The sequence below is a fragment of the Gastrolobium bilobum genome, unplaced genomic scaffold (assembly GCF_033153095.1).
Source record: "Gastrolobium bilobum isolate Gb01-03AN ecotype WA unplaced genomic scaffold, APGP_CSIRO_Gbil_v1 utg3966, whole genome shotgun sequence".
Classification (NCBI taxonomy): Eukaryota; Viridiplantae; Streptophyta; class Magnoliopsida; order Fabales; family Fabaceae; genus Gastrolobium; species Gastrolobium bilobum.
The window spans coordinates 456,634-473,729 of NW_026898636.1; the positions used below are offsets into that span (position 1 = coordinate 456,634).

Genomic DNA, 17,096 nt, shown 5'->3' on the forward strand with positions numbered 1-17,096 from the left:
GTACAATATGCGCATTTAATGAGACTTGGTAAATTCCTTATAAAAAATAAAAAGAACAATTATTAAGTGGATGATTGCCTCTCACTATCGGTACAAATTGAATCCCTTCGATGTGGCGGTTCTCTACAACTCACTTAGGACCCACTATTTCATTGGGTAATCACCGTATCATTTAAAATTTATAAATGCAAATTGAAGAGCAAAGGTTAGTATATTGAGTAGTGTTTAAGAATTTCTTATATTAGTCTCTCTGTATATTCATATCTTTCAGCCTAGACATCCCTCAATTTCCCTCACTGGAGAGTCCCACTTCCCCCTTATCTGTATGATAAATTGATAATGATTTTTGTCCATAATATATAAGGCCAATCTTATGTCATTCTAACAAAGTAGCTCCAACAACTCACCGTTTAATTAGCACCACATAAAAAAGTAAACAAAATATAAACTCAAATTTATCAACCACACGTACTATTTTTTTTTTTTTTTTGAACAAATAGCGTATAGTTTTTTCTCAACTTAACAATATCTTCTTATCATCCTTGCCTCACAAGTGGATAAAAAAGTTGAGAGGTACACGAATTAATAATTAACTCACTCCTCATAACCTTCTATGTAAGTTATTGAATTATACCTCAAATTAACTTTTGTCTGCATGGACTAGATTGCATGGAAAATCAGTTCCTTTAAACTAATATTATTGTCTGAGTCTAATACATTATTTCAGTCACACAAACACCCAAACTACAACAAACTCTCTTCTTATCAAACTCTCCTCCTGCAAGAGAAAAGGAAGATAACGAAATTTGATTTTTACTGTTTTGTGAGTAAATGCATGGCATGCATTGTGATTATCGAAATAACAACATTAAGGAAAGTTTCAAGATAGGACAGAGTGATTAAGATCATTAAAGCTCACCTGGCAATCTCAGAACCACTTAACAAACTCTCGCCTGTCCCAAGTCAATGACAAAGTTACGATGTGTGGCTTACCTTCTCTTTATATAAACGACACATGTTAATTGTCACTCACCAAACCATCACCCAGAAAACCATACCAACCATACTACACCAGACACTCCTCCTAACCTTCAATTTCATCTTTCTCTCTTTCTCTGCATTATAATAGTTCTTGAAACTGGTATTTGCATTTAAGTTTTTTCTAACATGGCTGGGAATGGAGTGTTTGCAGATACTTTGGATGGAGATGTGTTCAAGTACTATGCTGATGGAGAATGGAAGAAATCTTCTTCTGGGAAAAGTGTTTCCATCATCAACCCCACTACAAGAAAGACTCAATACAAAGTTCAAGGTATTTAACCGTTTAAGATGTGAGATATTGTCACATCTTCATTAATTTCCCTTTCTTTCTACCAAAAATGGAAGAGCAATAGTAACTAAGCTTACTGAATGCTAGATGAAATGCTAGTTTCCTCTCTTTCTATATATATATATATATATTTTTTAACAATAACAATGATATATATTCATGCAGCTTGTTCACAAGAGGAGGTTAATAAGGTAATGGATTCAGCAAAATCAGCACAAAAGTCATGGGCAAAGACCCCACTCTGGAAGAGGGCTGAACTTCTTCACAAGGCAGCTGCTATACTCAAAGAGCACAAAGCTCCAATTGCAGAGTGCCTGGTGAAAGAAATAGCAAAGCCAGCCAAAGATGCAGTTACTGAGGTGCATATTTCTGAAAAACAAGCCAAATTGTTGTGTGGTAGTGTGGTACTATAACTATGAATCATGAAGATAACTGGTTCTTAATTTTTTCCATGAAGGTTGTAAGATCTGGGGATCTGATTTCTTACTGTGCTGAAGAAGGGGTAAGGATTCTTGGAGAGGGAAAGTTCTTGGTATCGGATAGCTTTCCTGGAAATGAAAGGACGAAATATTGCCTCACATCCAAGGTCTATTTTCAACAATTGTTTACTATGTCTACGTTTGTGAGGTGTTTTCTAACTTATCTTATCCTAAAACAGGCCAAACATATTTTTATAAATATTTTAATAATAAAAAAAGAAGAAGTCCAAAGAAAAAAAATTCTATGAGGAGTTTTTTAAAAGTTGTATCAGCTTTTTTTAAAATGAACACTTTTTTTTTTAAATGAACAATTTTTAAGTTAAATTTCTTATATAACAATTAAATAGTTTTTAATTTTATTTTATAATTTTTTTTAACTTTAACTTAAAAAAGATATCAAACAATATATTAATATATTACTGGTTTTTCATGGAATATATTTTTGGTGTTACTGTTGCATCAAGATTCAGTGCATTCCACCAATCGGAGCATTACACATTATAGGAAAGAGAAAAAATTGGGCAGGGAAAAAAAAATTTTAGCTGACATGTAATATTTCTATTGGTGCGATATACTGAATCTTTGGTGCAACAGTAGCACCAAAGATTTATTCCTTTTCACGATGCATTGATATAAATCTTCCATTTTAACATAAAGGGTGATGGCATTTAAATGTGAATTTCCGGTAAATACGCATGTAAGATAAGTCTCACATTAAAAAAGAAAGCTAGAACAGGAGTGTTTGGTAGGAGGTGGAAAAAAAATTTCATAGAAAAATAGGATAGGGAATATATTTGGTAAGAGGTGAAGTAAAAATCTGTCTGAAATTTTTTTTTTCCATTTATGTAAAATGGTTGGAGAAGATTATAATTGAATAGGTGAAATTAATTTTTTTTCATGTGATGAAAAAATTAACACACGATACCAGTAAAATTAACTCAATATTTTCAAAAAAAAATTGACCTACCAAATACTTTTTAGTAACTTATCCAAAAAAAATCTTTCCTACTATATTCCCACAAATTATTTTTTCTCCATAAAAACAAATTTCTCATCTTCCGCCCCCTAAATGAAAACTTTATAAGGGACTATGAAAGTGAAGTATCAAGTACACTTTTTTTTTAAGTCTAGTATAAGCGGATCTCTCCAGTGTTTTGACTCTGCCTTTAAGAAATGGTATGGAAGCAATGTAAATACTTAACAGAGAAATAAGCAGGTTTTGGAGGATTTATGAAAAATTTCCATTTCCTTCCTCTCTTTTTACAAGATTCTCGTACAAGAAAAAAAGCTTACCTTTGCTAGATAATAACTATATATGAAATCCTATTTAAATATAAAAATATTTCACAAATCTTTAATAAAATCCTAAACAAATATTGATTTCTTAAGCTGTGAAATTTGATCAGACAATAAATCTTAACATGATAATATTTTTCTAAGAACATATTTTCCTAAAATTTCTACAATAACATAAATATTCATAAATTTGCTTATCCATGATGGATTAATTTTTTAATTAAAGGGCTTAATTTTAGGCATTTATCATGTACTGGGAAATATGCTATTGAAAAAATCTACATTTTTTATTTGTTAAAAATCACACACACTTGTAATAAGGAAACACTATAGACCCACAATTTTTTTTTAAGAATCATTTGGCAATACTATTGATTCTTTGTATAGATGATTGGTTCTATCACCTTAACTCATCCAACAAACACTCTTTTAATCTTTGACAAATCTGACTCAATTCTCTAGTTGTATAGCATTACTCTTGCAATTTCATATTAGGAATAATCTTTTATTTTATTTTATTTTCTCAATTTCGTACTTTAGAATGACTGTTTAATCAATATTTGGTTTCTGTACCATGTGTTATGATATGTCAAATAACTGGGAAACTGGAATAAGCCAAGACTCGAGAGCCTATGTATATTTAAAGTAATCATATGCACTTGAGACACTTTGCAGATTCAGAGTTTGCTTGCCATTAAGTCCTTGTGCATAAAATTTAGGATTGATGAATATTTTATAATGTACGAAAAAAATCAGGGCCAATTTGAATGTGCTGTATAATAATTGGCCTTATTTTTGTGTTAGTCTTTGATTTTATAGTTAGCTGTTCATATATTTGACGTAGGGTTCAGGATTCTTATAAGAACAGAATTTTATAATTCTCTGATACCATGTGATGTAACTAATTAGACTCAACAACTTACTTATAAGTGATGTCTACCAAGGAAGCACGAACACTTGTAAAAACAGGGAGAGTCGTGTCCGACACGCTCCGACACGGCGACACGCTCCGACACGGTGTCGAACACGCAGTCAACTTTTTCCGACACGCGAATTTGACCGTGTCCGACACGGTAAAATGACATTTTCGTAATGTTTTTTTTTTAAAAAAAATTATTTTTTTTTAAAAAATAAAATATATTAATAAAGCTTCCACCTGATCATATCAATTTTATTTTTTTGTCTTTTTTCCCCTTAAGTAGAGAAGAGATCATCTCAGTATCATTGTTGTCAATTCCTATCATGCTCTTGTTGTATCTCCTTCTCTCTGATCTCTCTATCTGATGTTATATCTCTTTCTTATTCCAGTTCTTATTTTTTTTTATTAAAGCTTCCATCTTTATAACGTGTTGATGGGTATTATTAATTTAGTTTCAGTTTTTTTGTTAAATTATTAAATATTAAATGAAACATACACTATATAAATTAAAAATATTATTTAATATTAAAATGTGTCCCAACGGGTTGAAATCCATAATTTTTTAGGATTGACGTGTCGGAGTGTCGTGTCGTGTCATGTGTCGCGTGTCGTATCGGTGCTACATAGATGTCTACATTGATGGTTTTATATTAGACTTCCCTAACAATCTTAAAAGTCAATAAGATAATATATTCTAGGGAAAAGTTCAGTGGTTTACTTCAGAATCACTTATATTCCCGTGGCTTTTTTCTTATCACACCCTGTGGTTTGTAAAAGGGTATGTTTTTTATCACATATACCCATGTGGTTTCTTATTTTTTACAAAGCACAGAGACATATGTGATAGGAAAAAAACCACAGGGACATAAATGATTCTGAAGCAAACCAAAGAGCATTGGTGAAGTTTTCCCTATATTCTATATGTCACAAACAAACACAATATCAAAATCTTTAGTACATTCGATGGTATAAACTCTGCATCGCATTCCATTATCTAAGTAACTTCTAATGACTAGCAAATTAAAGGACCATGGTGAGTTGTCATGTGTTATCTTGTTTTTTTTCTTGGTCGATTATATGGTCTTAAGAAAGTTCCAATTGATTTTCAGATTCCATTAGGAGTGATTTTAGCCATTCCACCTTTTAATTATCCTGTGAATCTTGCTGTCTCAAAAATTGCTCCTGCACTGATTGCTGGAAATTCCATTGTGCTCAAGCCTCCAACTCAGGTAATTATATCCTTCAATGTGAAACTCTTACAAAGCCACTACACATATTCTCACGGTATCTACTAGCTCATGTCATAAAAGTGCTTAGCGGTAAAAAGAAACCACAACAATTATTTTATTTCAGAATCCTTAAGTCTACTATTTTCTTCCTTTCATTATTGTTCCTTCTAAATGGTTATTCAATAATGCATTTCAGGGAGCTGTTTCTGCTTTGCACATGGTTCATTGCTTTCACTTGGCTGGTTTTCCCAAAGGCCTAATCAGCTGTGTCACTGGCAAAGGCTCAGAGATTGGTGACTTCCTTACTATGCATCCAGGAGTGAACTGTATAAGGTGACGATTTGTTCCCTTTTATATGATGCCGTTATATTTCATGTCCCCAATGTCCCATGTCTAAGTAATTTTTCCTCTACTGACTTATAATTCTGTGGTCTTTCAGCTTCACTGGTGGAGATACTGGCATTGCTATCTCAAAGAAAGCAGGCATGATTCCTCTGCAAATGGAATTGGGAGGAAAAGATGCCTGCATTGTACTTGAGGATGCTGACTTGGATTTGGTTGCTGCAAACATTATAAAAGGAGGTTTTTCATACAGGTGAATGGCATATATGAATTAGTACTTCTTTGCAAGGGATAGGGCAGGGTTTGTCCTTTTATTCTTTCCATTCAGCTTCATTTGCTTTTTTTGTGATGAATGGCAATTTGGTAATTTATAATCCAGATACAGTTTCTCAAAATATAACATTCTAAAGGAATTTTCTTTACATAAGAGGCCACTTAACTTGAATTGTTGTTCATTTTTTCAATAAAAGTGGTCAGAGGTGCACTGCTGTTAAGGTAGTCCTGGTAATGGAATCCGTTGCTGATGCTATGATTGAGAAAGTGAAGGCTAAGGTGGCAAAACTAAGTGTTGGACCCCCTGAGAATGACTGTGATATCACCCCAGTTGTGTCAGAATCATCAGCCAATTTCATTGAAGGCCTTGTCATGGATGCTAAACAGAAAGGTGCAACATTCTGCCAGGAATACAAAAGAGAAGGGAATCTCATTTGGCCTTTGCTATTGGATAATGTTAGGCCGGACATGAGAATTGCATGGGAGGAGCCATTTGGACCAGTTTTGCCAGTAATTAGGATCAATTCTGTTGAAGAAGGAATCCACCATTGTAATGCTAGCAACTTTGGACTTCAGGTAAAAAATTTGCAATGCCCTTAATTCCTTCATATAATAGTTTTGTCATTTGTCAGTTTGCTAATAATTTGTATCGACACATTGAACTTGTGCAGGGATGTGTCTTCACAAAGGATGTCAACAAAGCAATATTGATCAGTGATGCAATGGAAACAGGAACAGTTCAGATAAATTCTGCTCCAGCTCGTGGGCCAGATCATTTTCCCTTTCAGGTCAACACACCATAAAACACAATCAAATTCTGTTATTTCACAATTTTTATTTCCAATTCTTAGAAAAGAACCAAAAGCATTTCCATATCACAAAGCAATAAAATGTGTCCAATATTAACAAATGCTTTACTGGCAGGGTATAAAGGACAGTGGGATTGGATCTCAAGGGATTACCAACAGCATTAACATGATGACCAAGGTCAAAACGACTGTGATCAACTTACCAAGCCCTTCTTACACCATGGGCTAGTAATAGCATAGTAATACCATGGGGGAAAAGTCTATTTACAAGTAGTTCTATAAATCATAGTGAGCCTACAAACCGCATGAGTTTAGCATTGCGTTCTCTTTTGTAACTGGGACTCAGATAAATAAATAACGAGTGTGATAGATCTGTCACGTAGCTACTTAATGTGTCTTCTTGCGTACTAATATTTAGCATGATATCAATCTAAAATTTATCTTGTACCTTATCAATAAGTTAGGAATATGATTCTGTTCCAGTTAATTCAAATGCCAAAACAATGAGTTGAGGAAAATATTGGCTTCTTTGTTTCCATTCCTTCCTCAAACATTTTCAACCTTCCCTTTTATCTCATACCTGTTAAGCACACCATATAGGGGTTTAAAAGTTGAGGAGAACACAATTCTTTATTATAATATTTAGTCAACTTAAATACTCAAATGCAAAACTCTCTTGGAATTTCGCTGTAGCAATTGGGTTTAAGGTCTCCCCCTTGTTATCAATGGACTATGTGGTTCTTTCAATAAATTCCCTTCACTGTATCTATATTTTTAGATGTTTTGTGCTTTTTAAAAATTAAATAAATAATTGGTAACTATTACAACTTGGTTTATTTTTACCTGAATTAACAGAGGGGCGTTTGGTAGAAGAAATTTTTTTTTATCTGGAAATCTCGATTTTCAGAAATATGATTTTTACATTCAGTTTACGATAATATCCGAAAATTAAAAATTTAGAAAAATTTAATTTTTCGAAAATTATACTTGTTGTGTAATATGTACCTCCTCAGTTTTTTTTTTTTTTTTTAATGATTTGTGTACATCTTTCTACCAAGCCAAAAATGACTTAGTTAATCATTGTTCTAGATTCGGCGATGAATTAGACGTTTGCTTCCTTGAGAGGTAAGAAGGTGATCCTCATGGTTTAGAGATTGAGGAATATTTAGTCTTTTAAGTTCTAATATTCCATTAGGAGAAAAATAATTTACTTTTATTTGTCTTTTAAAAAAAATTAGTTATTTAGTAGATTCAAGACTTTCTAGCTATGATGGGCTTAATCCCAAATCCTATTACAGAACAATAAAAAAAAAATATAAACCCAGCACACATTACTTTTTAGAAACTTATCTTGACAAATTATATTTTGTATTTTTAATCCTAATTCGTTTATTTAAATTATTTTAAATAAATACTTAATTTAAAATAATAGTTAAATTTAACACACACACACATAATTAAGGTCTTATAGTCATCCAAATTGAAAAGAAAAACCAAAGTTTAAAAATAACTGAAAATCAGAATAAATCGAAATGTAATACAAAATAAGAGAGTTTAATATCAATTTTTATAACAATTTTTGAAACTGTAAGACATTATTTTTCAGTGCTGAATGCTGATGCTTATTCGTGAAAATCAAAAGACTGAAAGTACATGTATATTGTAAGAGTGAAAATACTAGGAACACGTGTCCTCACCAAATATATATTTCCTATTTTCTACTCTCAAATTCGTAATATAATATTTAGTCAACGAATAAAGTCCTAAATACTTCATTAACTTTGTAATTTTCAAATGAAACAAAATTCCAAGAGTTCGCCCTGCTTATTAGGATAACCTTATAATTATATAATATAGCTAATGGAACAAATTAAAGAGATCCCTATAGATGTACTGTTTGAAAGTTAAACAACAAAACGCAATAAATATTAAAATTTTCCCAAATCGTGTAGGGATTTCCATAGCATAATAATTGTAGATTAGTAAGTGGGGGTTGAGGTGTAAAGAGAGCCCTATCACCTGAAGGATAGTGGGGATGTGTTTGCTACAAGACAAGGACATATACCTACATCTTTTGCCGTTGCCAAGCTTTAAAATAAAGCTTTATTCATGTCTAGTCTAGGTAAAATCGTATCAACGTTCTGATCTGTATGTTTTCTTGTTTTCTCTTGACTCACTTGAGAATATTTAAATTGGATACCAATCTGTATTTCAGCGTTTAAGGACATAGGTTCTGTATAGCCAGCATATTTTATACTAATTCCGAAAGAACAAACAATATAATCAATGAGTTCTTATTATTCTTGTTATCTATATGATAAGATCAATGAGCAAGCTGAAATAGTTATTCAACTTTCTCACTGCGTGGGTTCTGGTCTTGATAAAAATAGAATCATGATAGCATTTGATTCAATTGACAATTTGAGTTACTTAGAGCGAATTTTATTTGTTATGAAGGGATTTGACTTTTATTGACAGCACTTTTTGACCAAAAAAGAATAAATGGGGGAAAATGATTTGGATCAAGAGATTAGATTCTTATATATCTATTATTTTGTTAGCCACAAGTAGTTGCACTTAATAAAGTACTAATGAACTTCGTGCATTATTAACTTCACCCTATACTTTAAAGCATCTCAATTAAAATATGACTACAAACTAGGTTAGATTATTGCGACTAAGTATATACTTCTAATGCATACTTAGAGCGGGTCCAATAAAATATTACCAAATACACTTTTCCAACATTGTAATTTCCGTGGCATTTTAATTATTAATTCTCAACTCTTAATTTGGTTGAGTTAGTTGTATTGTGACTATCCACTTCCTAGTTTCGAATTTCCAAATTGCAGCACTCAACTAAAACTCAAACCTCACCCTCAATGTCCATTGAATTCGCCGAAATTGGGGGCTGCGAAAACAAAACGGTAAGATTAAAAAATATATACAATTAGATAGGGCGGCAAAGTACGTGGCAAAGTATATTATTACCAATGTACACTTAAATGCGCAAGACCCAAACCCACGTTCACCCATATTTTTTATTTATAAATTTTTTCATAAACATTACATATCTAAATTAATTAGCTGCATTACACTAATTAATTAAGTTATTGACAATTATTAATTAAAATACTTAATACTTATTAGTTACCTTGATTAATGATGTGTTGATAATTTAATTGCCTAATACTTACAATTTGGATGCATTAAGAATATACAAGCATTAATTGAATTTGAAGATTAGAAATAATATTAATTAAATGACAAACTCATTTTAATGGGCTGTGTTATCGAACTTAGAGCATTTATGATTAAGCAATGCACTTTATTACTAACATTTCTCTTTATAAGTTAAGACGAACAAATTGAATATCCAACACACTAACATAAACCCCGTTATTTAAAAAAAAAAATTAAACAAATATTAACTAGCGCTACTTAATGTTTTCGTAAATAAAGAATTCTAGCGTTTAATTTTGGACATTAAAAGTTTGAATTTTTATTTTTTTTAATATTATTTCTCGGTTTATTGACTACTAGATTAATCTGACTGAAATAAACTTAAGATCATTAATTATGTTCGAATAATTTCTTATTTATTGATCCGCATGTTTGGTTGTGAATTTTTTATCAAGAATTAAAGTTTTTAATTCATTTCAAAAATGATATTGGGGAGAATTTAATAGATTCTCTCATTCTCACCTACTCAATTCTTAAACACCAAGTGAACTATCATCATCTGATATTAATGATGAGACTATTTTAAAATGCCCCATATTTCGTTTAACGTTTTCATTAGATGTATAATTTATTTGTTTTTTTAAAAAAAGGTGTATTTGGCTACACGTGTTTAAAGCTTGATGGGGCAAAAACATATGATCAAGGAAGGCAGCTTTTGGAGGATTCGGATAACACGCACCCTGGTTCCTCAATTATATGTGGAAATGTATTCAATTTCAAGCTGCCTGCGATGCCTACGAGCATTTGCCATTCATTTTATGGTACGTTCATAAAAAATATTATATTATTTGGAAAAAAAAAATCAAAATGATAATTGATCAAATAATGTGATATTTTTATTCAAATATCATAAAATGAATGATAAATGCACTAAATTTTTAGTATATCAATTGCACTGAAAATTTATTCCATACCTATGTTACTCTCTTCACACAGGCTTCAAGAGAGAGAGAATCTGATATCACATATGAGCTAAGCGTCCTGTCATTACGAATCAAAGGGGCTCCTCGACCCAAACCAATAGCTTTGCGCATTTTTTGAGCTCATCATTGACAGTGACTATAATATATGGAGGTGATCTCTTTCAGCACCAGTCCAGCAGGAACATATTTTCGGAACTGGAACTGATAGTTTATATTAATAATTCTATATTATATTTTTTAATATTTTTTTATGAGAATTATTGAATTTTAAGGGTGGATGAGTGAACAATACATAAATGCTCTAATTATATTAAGAAATTCATAGAATTAAGATGATTTGGTGATGTATGTAAAGAATTAATTCAATCTCAAAACTTATATTATTTGATAAAAGTTATATTGATAATTTTATATTATTTTTTTAATACATGCTCTCCCAAATAAATATTTGTAATTTTTCTGTTTTTGACAATTCTCTTTTAACTGTCAATAAATACAGATTTCCAGCGCGTTCAAACTATGGTACTGCCATATATTAATTCACTATATGGTTCATGTACTTTTCTTTTCTTAACAACTTTAAAAATTGGCATGATATTTTTGAAAGAAAAAAATTCTGTGCATACTCCTGTGAGTCGCACTTTGTACTTAGACAAAAGTGATATATGCCTCACTTTCAAATAATAAATATATTGTTAACTTAATGATATATGAGATGACAGTATAAAAGTTTTTTGATACCAAAAATGCCTAAAAATTAAGCTCTTATATATATGAGCGTATATTTTTTACGAGAATTGATACTAGCAAAGAAAAAAAGGACACAAACTTCATAGTTCGTAACTGGAATGGAAATGAGACAATGAGAAAAAGAAAAAGGAGGGGGGGGGGGGGGGGGGGGGGGGGGGGGGGGGGGGGGGGGGGGGAATTGAAAGGATAATGATGCGTCATTCCTATGCTACACTTACTGTGAAATTATCACCGTTTTATTTTTAAGGTATTATTAGCCTATATTTTCAAATGATAAAAACAAAAAATTCTTGAAAAAACTGAATATTTAATACTTTAAAAAATATAGAATATTTTTTAATAACTGTTCATCCATACGTTATATTTTTTAATGTAAAATAAAAATAAATTAACATATATTTAAAAAATATATATAGAAAATGGAAAAAGTGTTTGTCATTTTAAATGACAGAAAGTTATGTCATTTCAAGAGAGATACAGACACAGAAAATGAAAATTTAAATTTTAAATTAAAAAAATCACTCACTTTCTCTTTCTCTATTCATGATCTTCGCTTTTCATTTTTCTGTTTCTATCTCTCAAATGACATAACTTATTTCATTTAAAATGACAAACACCAAACTCATACAAAATTCAATTATGTATATTTTTTATTTTGGGAAACTTGACGCGCCACTGGAACGCTGCACCACGCGTCAGGAATCCAGCTGTGACAACCACCATCAGAAGATTTTATGATTTTTGGCCTTTTTGTGAAAGTGCAAAAACTTAGAATAAGAAATGCCAACAAAAACAAACAAAACTTAAAAAAAGTATTCCTTCATCTTTGGGTATTTAATATCCACTCCAAAATACAGTTTCTATGCAGAGTTTATCCTGAAATGCAATGCTCTCTCGAACTCGTGTTCCCATCTCTCTCTCTCTCTCTCTCTAATGTTTAAGTTTTAAACACCAAAATCCCTGTGCGGTAACTTCCACACCCTCAGACTTCCAACCTTACTTATCCTTAATCATCTCTCATGCAGCCTTGTAGCAGAGAAATGCAAGGGCTTAACTCCCTCTTGAACTCTTCTCAAATTCCTCTCCACAACAACAACAACAATAATAATAATAACCAACAGCAGATCCAAATGAATCACCTCAACCACTTCGAACCCACTTCCCACGATGATTTCCTGAAACAAATGCTCTCCAACCTTCCTTCTTCATCCTGGACCCTCGACCTCAACCCTAAGCCCTTATGGGACATCAACCCTTCCTCCAATTCCGACGAAACGCCACCCTCTGACGCTGATAATGTCGCTTTCCCATACGACGAACAAGCAAACCTGGCCTCCAAATTCCAAAACCACCAGATCAGTGACAAGGCTGCGGCGGCTCTCATGCTCCAACAGCAGCTTCTCATGTCCAGAGATTCAGGGCTTCTCCAGATGCCCTTGTCGTTAGGCGGCGGAGACCTTGAGTCAAACAGAAACGGCGTCGTTGACGGGTCGTCCTTCAAATCTCACGCTCCGGCGCAGGCCGGTGAGGGTTCCGTTCAAGCTCTGTTCAACGGGTTCTCCGGATCCCTCCAGGGCTCTGCCCAACCCTCCGATCAAACTCAGCATTTTACACATCCTCAGGTTCTCTCTATTTTATTTTATCAATAAATAAATAAATAAATAAATAAATGTTATTGTGATGTTGTTCATGTGTATTCATTTTTATTTTCGAATTTGGAATGACAGGGACAGAATTTTGGTGCTTCAGTTGGCGCAACGAACCAGGCCTCGGCTGGTGGTACCCTGGGTCAGCCGAAGCAGAGGGTCAGGGCCAGGAGAGGTCAAGCCACGGACCCACACAGCATCGCCGAGAGGGTACGTTTCTCTAAATTTCTTGGCTTCATGTTTGGTTTCCGAGAAAATTGAGCCCCGTAACACCACCTGTCATTTTCCTCCTAGCAACATTCTTCTAAAAATTATCAAAACGTACATTTTTCATAGAAAATGCGATCGTCAGTGCCTGACCCATAACTGGCGTATTATTAGTACTATGGGTTTCCCATTCTTTTCTTTTCTTTTTAATTAAAAAAGAAAAAGAGAACGCCTTAATAGGACATGAGTCACTTTGTTTTCTTTACTTTTGATTTGATGGGTAACAAAACAAACATAAGTAATATGATCATTGTTTTACGTTTATTGGCAGTTACGGAGGGAAAGAATCGCGGAGAGAATGAAGGCCTTGCAGGAACTGGTTCCCAATGCCAACAAGGTAACCCTCTTTTTTTCTTTTAACATTACAATCAATCCTCAGTTATCTTCGCTTTTGTTGATTAGTAGGAGTCATATTTAGTCAAAGTCGTATTACTATACTTTTGAAAATTAAACTTAAAATAACCACGGTTCATAACTCGTGAGCGGAGCATTCTCCAAAAACAGTAGTCCGTTTTGGTATGTAGTGTAGCACTGTAGCGGCAATTCGGTCATTCCGTGCCTACTTGAAATTTGAAATGTGGAGCTGGAAGGAAAAAAAAGGTTTGGTCCCTAGAAAACAAGTGGGATTTGTATAGTTGTTGTTATGTATAATAATAATAATAATGAGGGAACAGTTTGGTCATAACACATGAACATTATATAATACATTGTACATAATGTATTGGGTTTGGTCATAACATAACATTCCATTGTTGAAAGTGTTGTTTTTTTGGTGGAGTAACAGACTGACAAGGCCTCCATGCTGGATGAGATCATCGATTATGTCAAGTTCCTACAGCTCCAAGTCAAGGTAAGATTCCCCTGTTTCTTTAATTTTCTTTTTTGAGATATATATATATATATATATATATATATATATGAGGTAGAATTTTTTGACACCGCACCTCGTCTGAGAGCCGTTAGATAAAAAAAAATCAACGACTCTGATTAGCAAGCATATGACACCATTGATCTTTTTTGATCTAATGGCTCACAGACGAGGTGTCAAAATTAAAATTTGACACCGGTGTCAAAGGATCCTACCTATATATATATATATATAAACTCTGGTAAAAATACAAAAAAAAATAAATATAATAACCATGATTTCATGTAAAAATGTGTATTTTAATGAGAAATAACTTTTGAATTTTTGTGTGTCATACTTTGATCATTGTATTTCTTAATTTGATATCATACTTCTCAAGTAATATGTTATTTATTTCATGGATTCTTTACTCAAAGTAATTGTTTTAACTTTTAAGTATGGGCTTCTGATCATAAAATTCCAGCAGCGCCTATCTCTGCCTTTTTGTTTTTAATTTTAACATAATTGGATTACAGGTTTTGAGCATGAGCAGATTGGGCGGTGCAGCTGGTGTCGCTCCCCTTGTTGCTGATATATCCTCTGAGGTACCACTTTCATTCCATAATAATCCAAAAAGCTATACCAAGAGTAAAGAAAAAAAAAATTAACAAAAAAAAATTGAGTATTTCCATAAGAAGAAATAAAGGGGAATGCAAACGCATCGAATATTGTCGGATTGAGAAGTCTTGCCACAGGTCACACCTGCTTTTCTGTTGGCTTTGGCTTGTATCAATCAATCAATTCTGAAATTCTCAATCACCACAAAACGACAATCTAAAAGCAGCACGCGTGCTCACTTTCTCTCTCTTCTCTCTTAACACTGTCACGTGGTGGATTTGTGGTTGCAGGGAGGCGGTGACTGTATTCAAGCTGGGATCCATCCACGAAACTCGAACGGTAACCAAACGGCGGCGTCGTCCGCCAACGAGAGCCTCACCATGACGGAGCAGCAGGTGGCCAAGCTCATGGAGGAAGACATGGGCTCCGCCATGCAGTACCTGCAGGGCAAGGGTCTCTGCCTCATGCCCATTTCCCTCGCAAACGCCATCTCCGGCGTCACGTGTCACGCCAGGAACCCCTTGATCAACACCGCCAACAACAATCCAATCATCACATCCAACGGTGACGGACCGTCCTCTCCGGGCATGTCCGTGTTGACCGTCCAGTCAGCTACTGTGGGTAACGGCGGCGTGGACAGCGTCGTCAAAGACTCCTCCTCCGTTTCGAAGTCGTGATGACGCCGCCGTTTGGTTGGGTTGTACCCTGAAATAGAAAGAAGAGCTGACACGCTGATGATGACGTGGATTTTCTCAAGTATAGGAAAATAAGGTGTCACTGACACGGGTGATTCTCACGACGTCGTATTTACCTACACTTTAGCAGATGCTAACTTCCAAATTTCATGCATCGTTCCCTTGCTATCTTTCTGATTCTCTTATATTTTATTTTATTTTTTACTTTTCTCTCAATCGGATCTCTTTTCTTTTTCGAATTTTTGTTACATTTTTCCTTCTGTCGATCTGTCTTGTGTACTAGCGCTTTTTTCTTTTTCTCCCTGTGTTCACCAATCACTACTCTTGTGAAGTTATTATCAAATATTTGCTTCAGGCTTTAAGCCAACCCAATTAACCGTTAATAATTTGGAAGATGGAATCATGGATTTTTTATTTTTTTATTTTTGTTAAATGTGCAATTATTTATATTTTTATGTAATCGAAATCCGAAAGCTAATTGCTTTCGGCTTGGGAGTTTGGGTTCTTCCCTATGCAGCATTGGTTTAGGAGAAATATTTTGAATACTAGATAAATATAATGATTGAAAAGTGAGTTTGGTAGGAAAATGAAAAAAAATTATTTGGTTGATCGAAATATTATCAGAAAAATTTATTTAAATTTGCAAAATTTATGTTCGGGAGAAACTTCGCACCTATTTTTTCGTTTTCTCAGTTATCTCAAAATATCACATCTCAAGTGATATTCTGTAACAGTGAATTTCATTCAAAAATCAACATAAAAGTCATTTCCTCATCTATCTTATTTGTCTATTATTTTTTTCAAAAATCTGAATCAAACGTGAAATTTTTCAATATCCACTTACACTTTTCCATCTATCTCAAAATAAATCTTCTGCCAAACATTACCACAGAGAAAGCGTGAATCAAAATGCGACGACGTCGTGTATTAGGTTAATATCAATTGTCAACGGGCTATTATGCTTTTTATTTGTTTAATTGAATTTAATGACTTTTTTTTTTCTTATGCAAAAGCGAAGTTTGTATTGCGGGTAGCAAAATCTCAGAAAATATTTTAAATATACTACGTGCAAGCATTAACTCAACTTTAGCTTCTTGCTTTCACTGGAAATTTTCTTATAACGAGAATTTGTATTTGAATGAACAAAGAAATAATTATTTTTTCTACTAATATTTATTTTGATTAACTTTAAAACATATTACAATTTTATTTAAATAAATTTTAGTTATTAAATTTTTTTATTTTAAAGATAAAATAATTTTGAATAAGTCTTGTTTACTCATAGGAGATAGTGTAACAATGTGTTGGAATAAGTTTTTAAGAGAAAGAAAAATACTATGTAATATTTTTGTCTTTTTTTTTTTGGTTTTAATAAATAGTATGTTAACATATTGTTGTTGGAAAGGGAGATCTACCATCATATGAGTTAA

General features: G+C 33.0%; 2 protein-coding genes across 2 annotated transcripts; both read left to right on the forward strand.

Moving 5' to 3' along the window:
- The first annotated feature begins 1,009 nt into the window (after nucleotides 1-1,009).
- LOC133317862 (NADP-dependent glyceraldehyde-3-phosphate dehydrogenase) lies at nucleotides 1,010-7,063 on the forward strand. Its single transcript, XM_061519744.1, has 9 exons — nucleotides 1,010-1,312; nucleotides 1,496-1,689; nucleotides 1,788-1,916; nucleotides 5,134-5,253; nucleotides 5,450-5,586; nucleotides 5,693-5,848; nucleotides 6,066-6,444; nucleotides 6,540-6,656; nucleotides 6,793-7,063. The coding sequence occupies exons 1-9, from the start codon at nucleotides 1,168-1,170 to the stop codon at nucleotides 6,904-6,906; spliced, it is 1,491 nt and encodes a 496-aa protein (XP_061375728.1). The 5' UTR covers nucleotides 1,010-1,167; the 3' UTR covers nucleotides 6,907-7,063.
- Nucleotides 7,064-12,612: 5,549 nt separating this feature from the next.
- Nucleotides 12,613-15,928, forward strand: LOC133317912 (bHLH transcription factor RHL1-like). The gene is made up of 6 exons (XM_061519813.1): nucleotides 12,613-13,134; nucleotides 13,321-13,449; nucleotides 13,778-13,843; nucleotides 14,291-14,356; nucleotides 14,890-14,958; nucleotides 15,262-15,928. The coding sequence occupies exons 1-6, from the start codon at nucleotides 12,613-12,615 to the stop codon at nucleotides 15,646-15,648; spliced, it is 1,239 nt and encodes a 412-aa protein (XP_061375797.1). The 3' UTR covers nucleotides 15,649-15,928.
- Nucleotides 15,929-17,096: the final 1,168 nt, after the last annotated feature.

What these genes read in the sequence shown, in the direction of transcription:
- LOC133317862 (XM_061519744.1), top strand. Translation starts at nt 1,168, where the DNA reads ATGGCTGGGAATGGAGTGTTTGCAGATACTTTGGATGGAGATGTGTTC. An exon ending in CCAAAGATGCAGTTACTGAG is followed by an intron (nt 1,690 to 1,787) that starts GTGCATATTTCT and finishes TTTTCCATGAAG; the next exon opens with GTTGTAAGATCTGGGGATCT. An exon ending in AATATTGCCTCACATCCAAG is followed by an intron (nt 1,917 to 5,133) that starts GTCTATTTTCAA and finishes ATTGATTTTCAG; the next exon opens with ATTCCATTAGGAGTGATTTT.
- LOC133317912 (XM_061519813.1), top strand. Translation starts at nt 12,613, where the DNA reads ATGCAGCCTTGTAGCAGAGAAATGCAAGGGCTTAACTCCCTCTTGAAC. An exon ending in TGGTTCCCAATGCCAACAAG is followed by an intron (nt 13,844 to 14,290) that starts GTAACCCTCTTT and finishes GTGGAGTAACAG; the next exon opens with ACTGACAAGGCCTCCATGCT. An exon ending in TTGCTGATATATCCTCTGAG is followed by an intron (nt 14,959 to 15,261) that starts GTACCACTTTCA and finishes TTGTGGTTGCAG; the next exon opens with GGAGGCGGTGACTGTATTCA.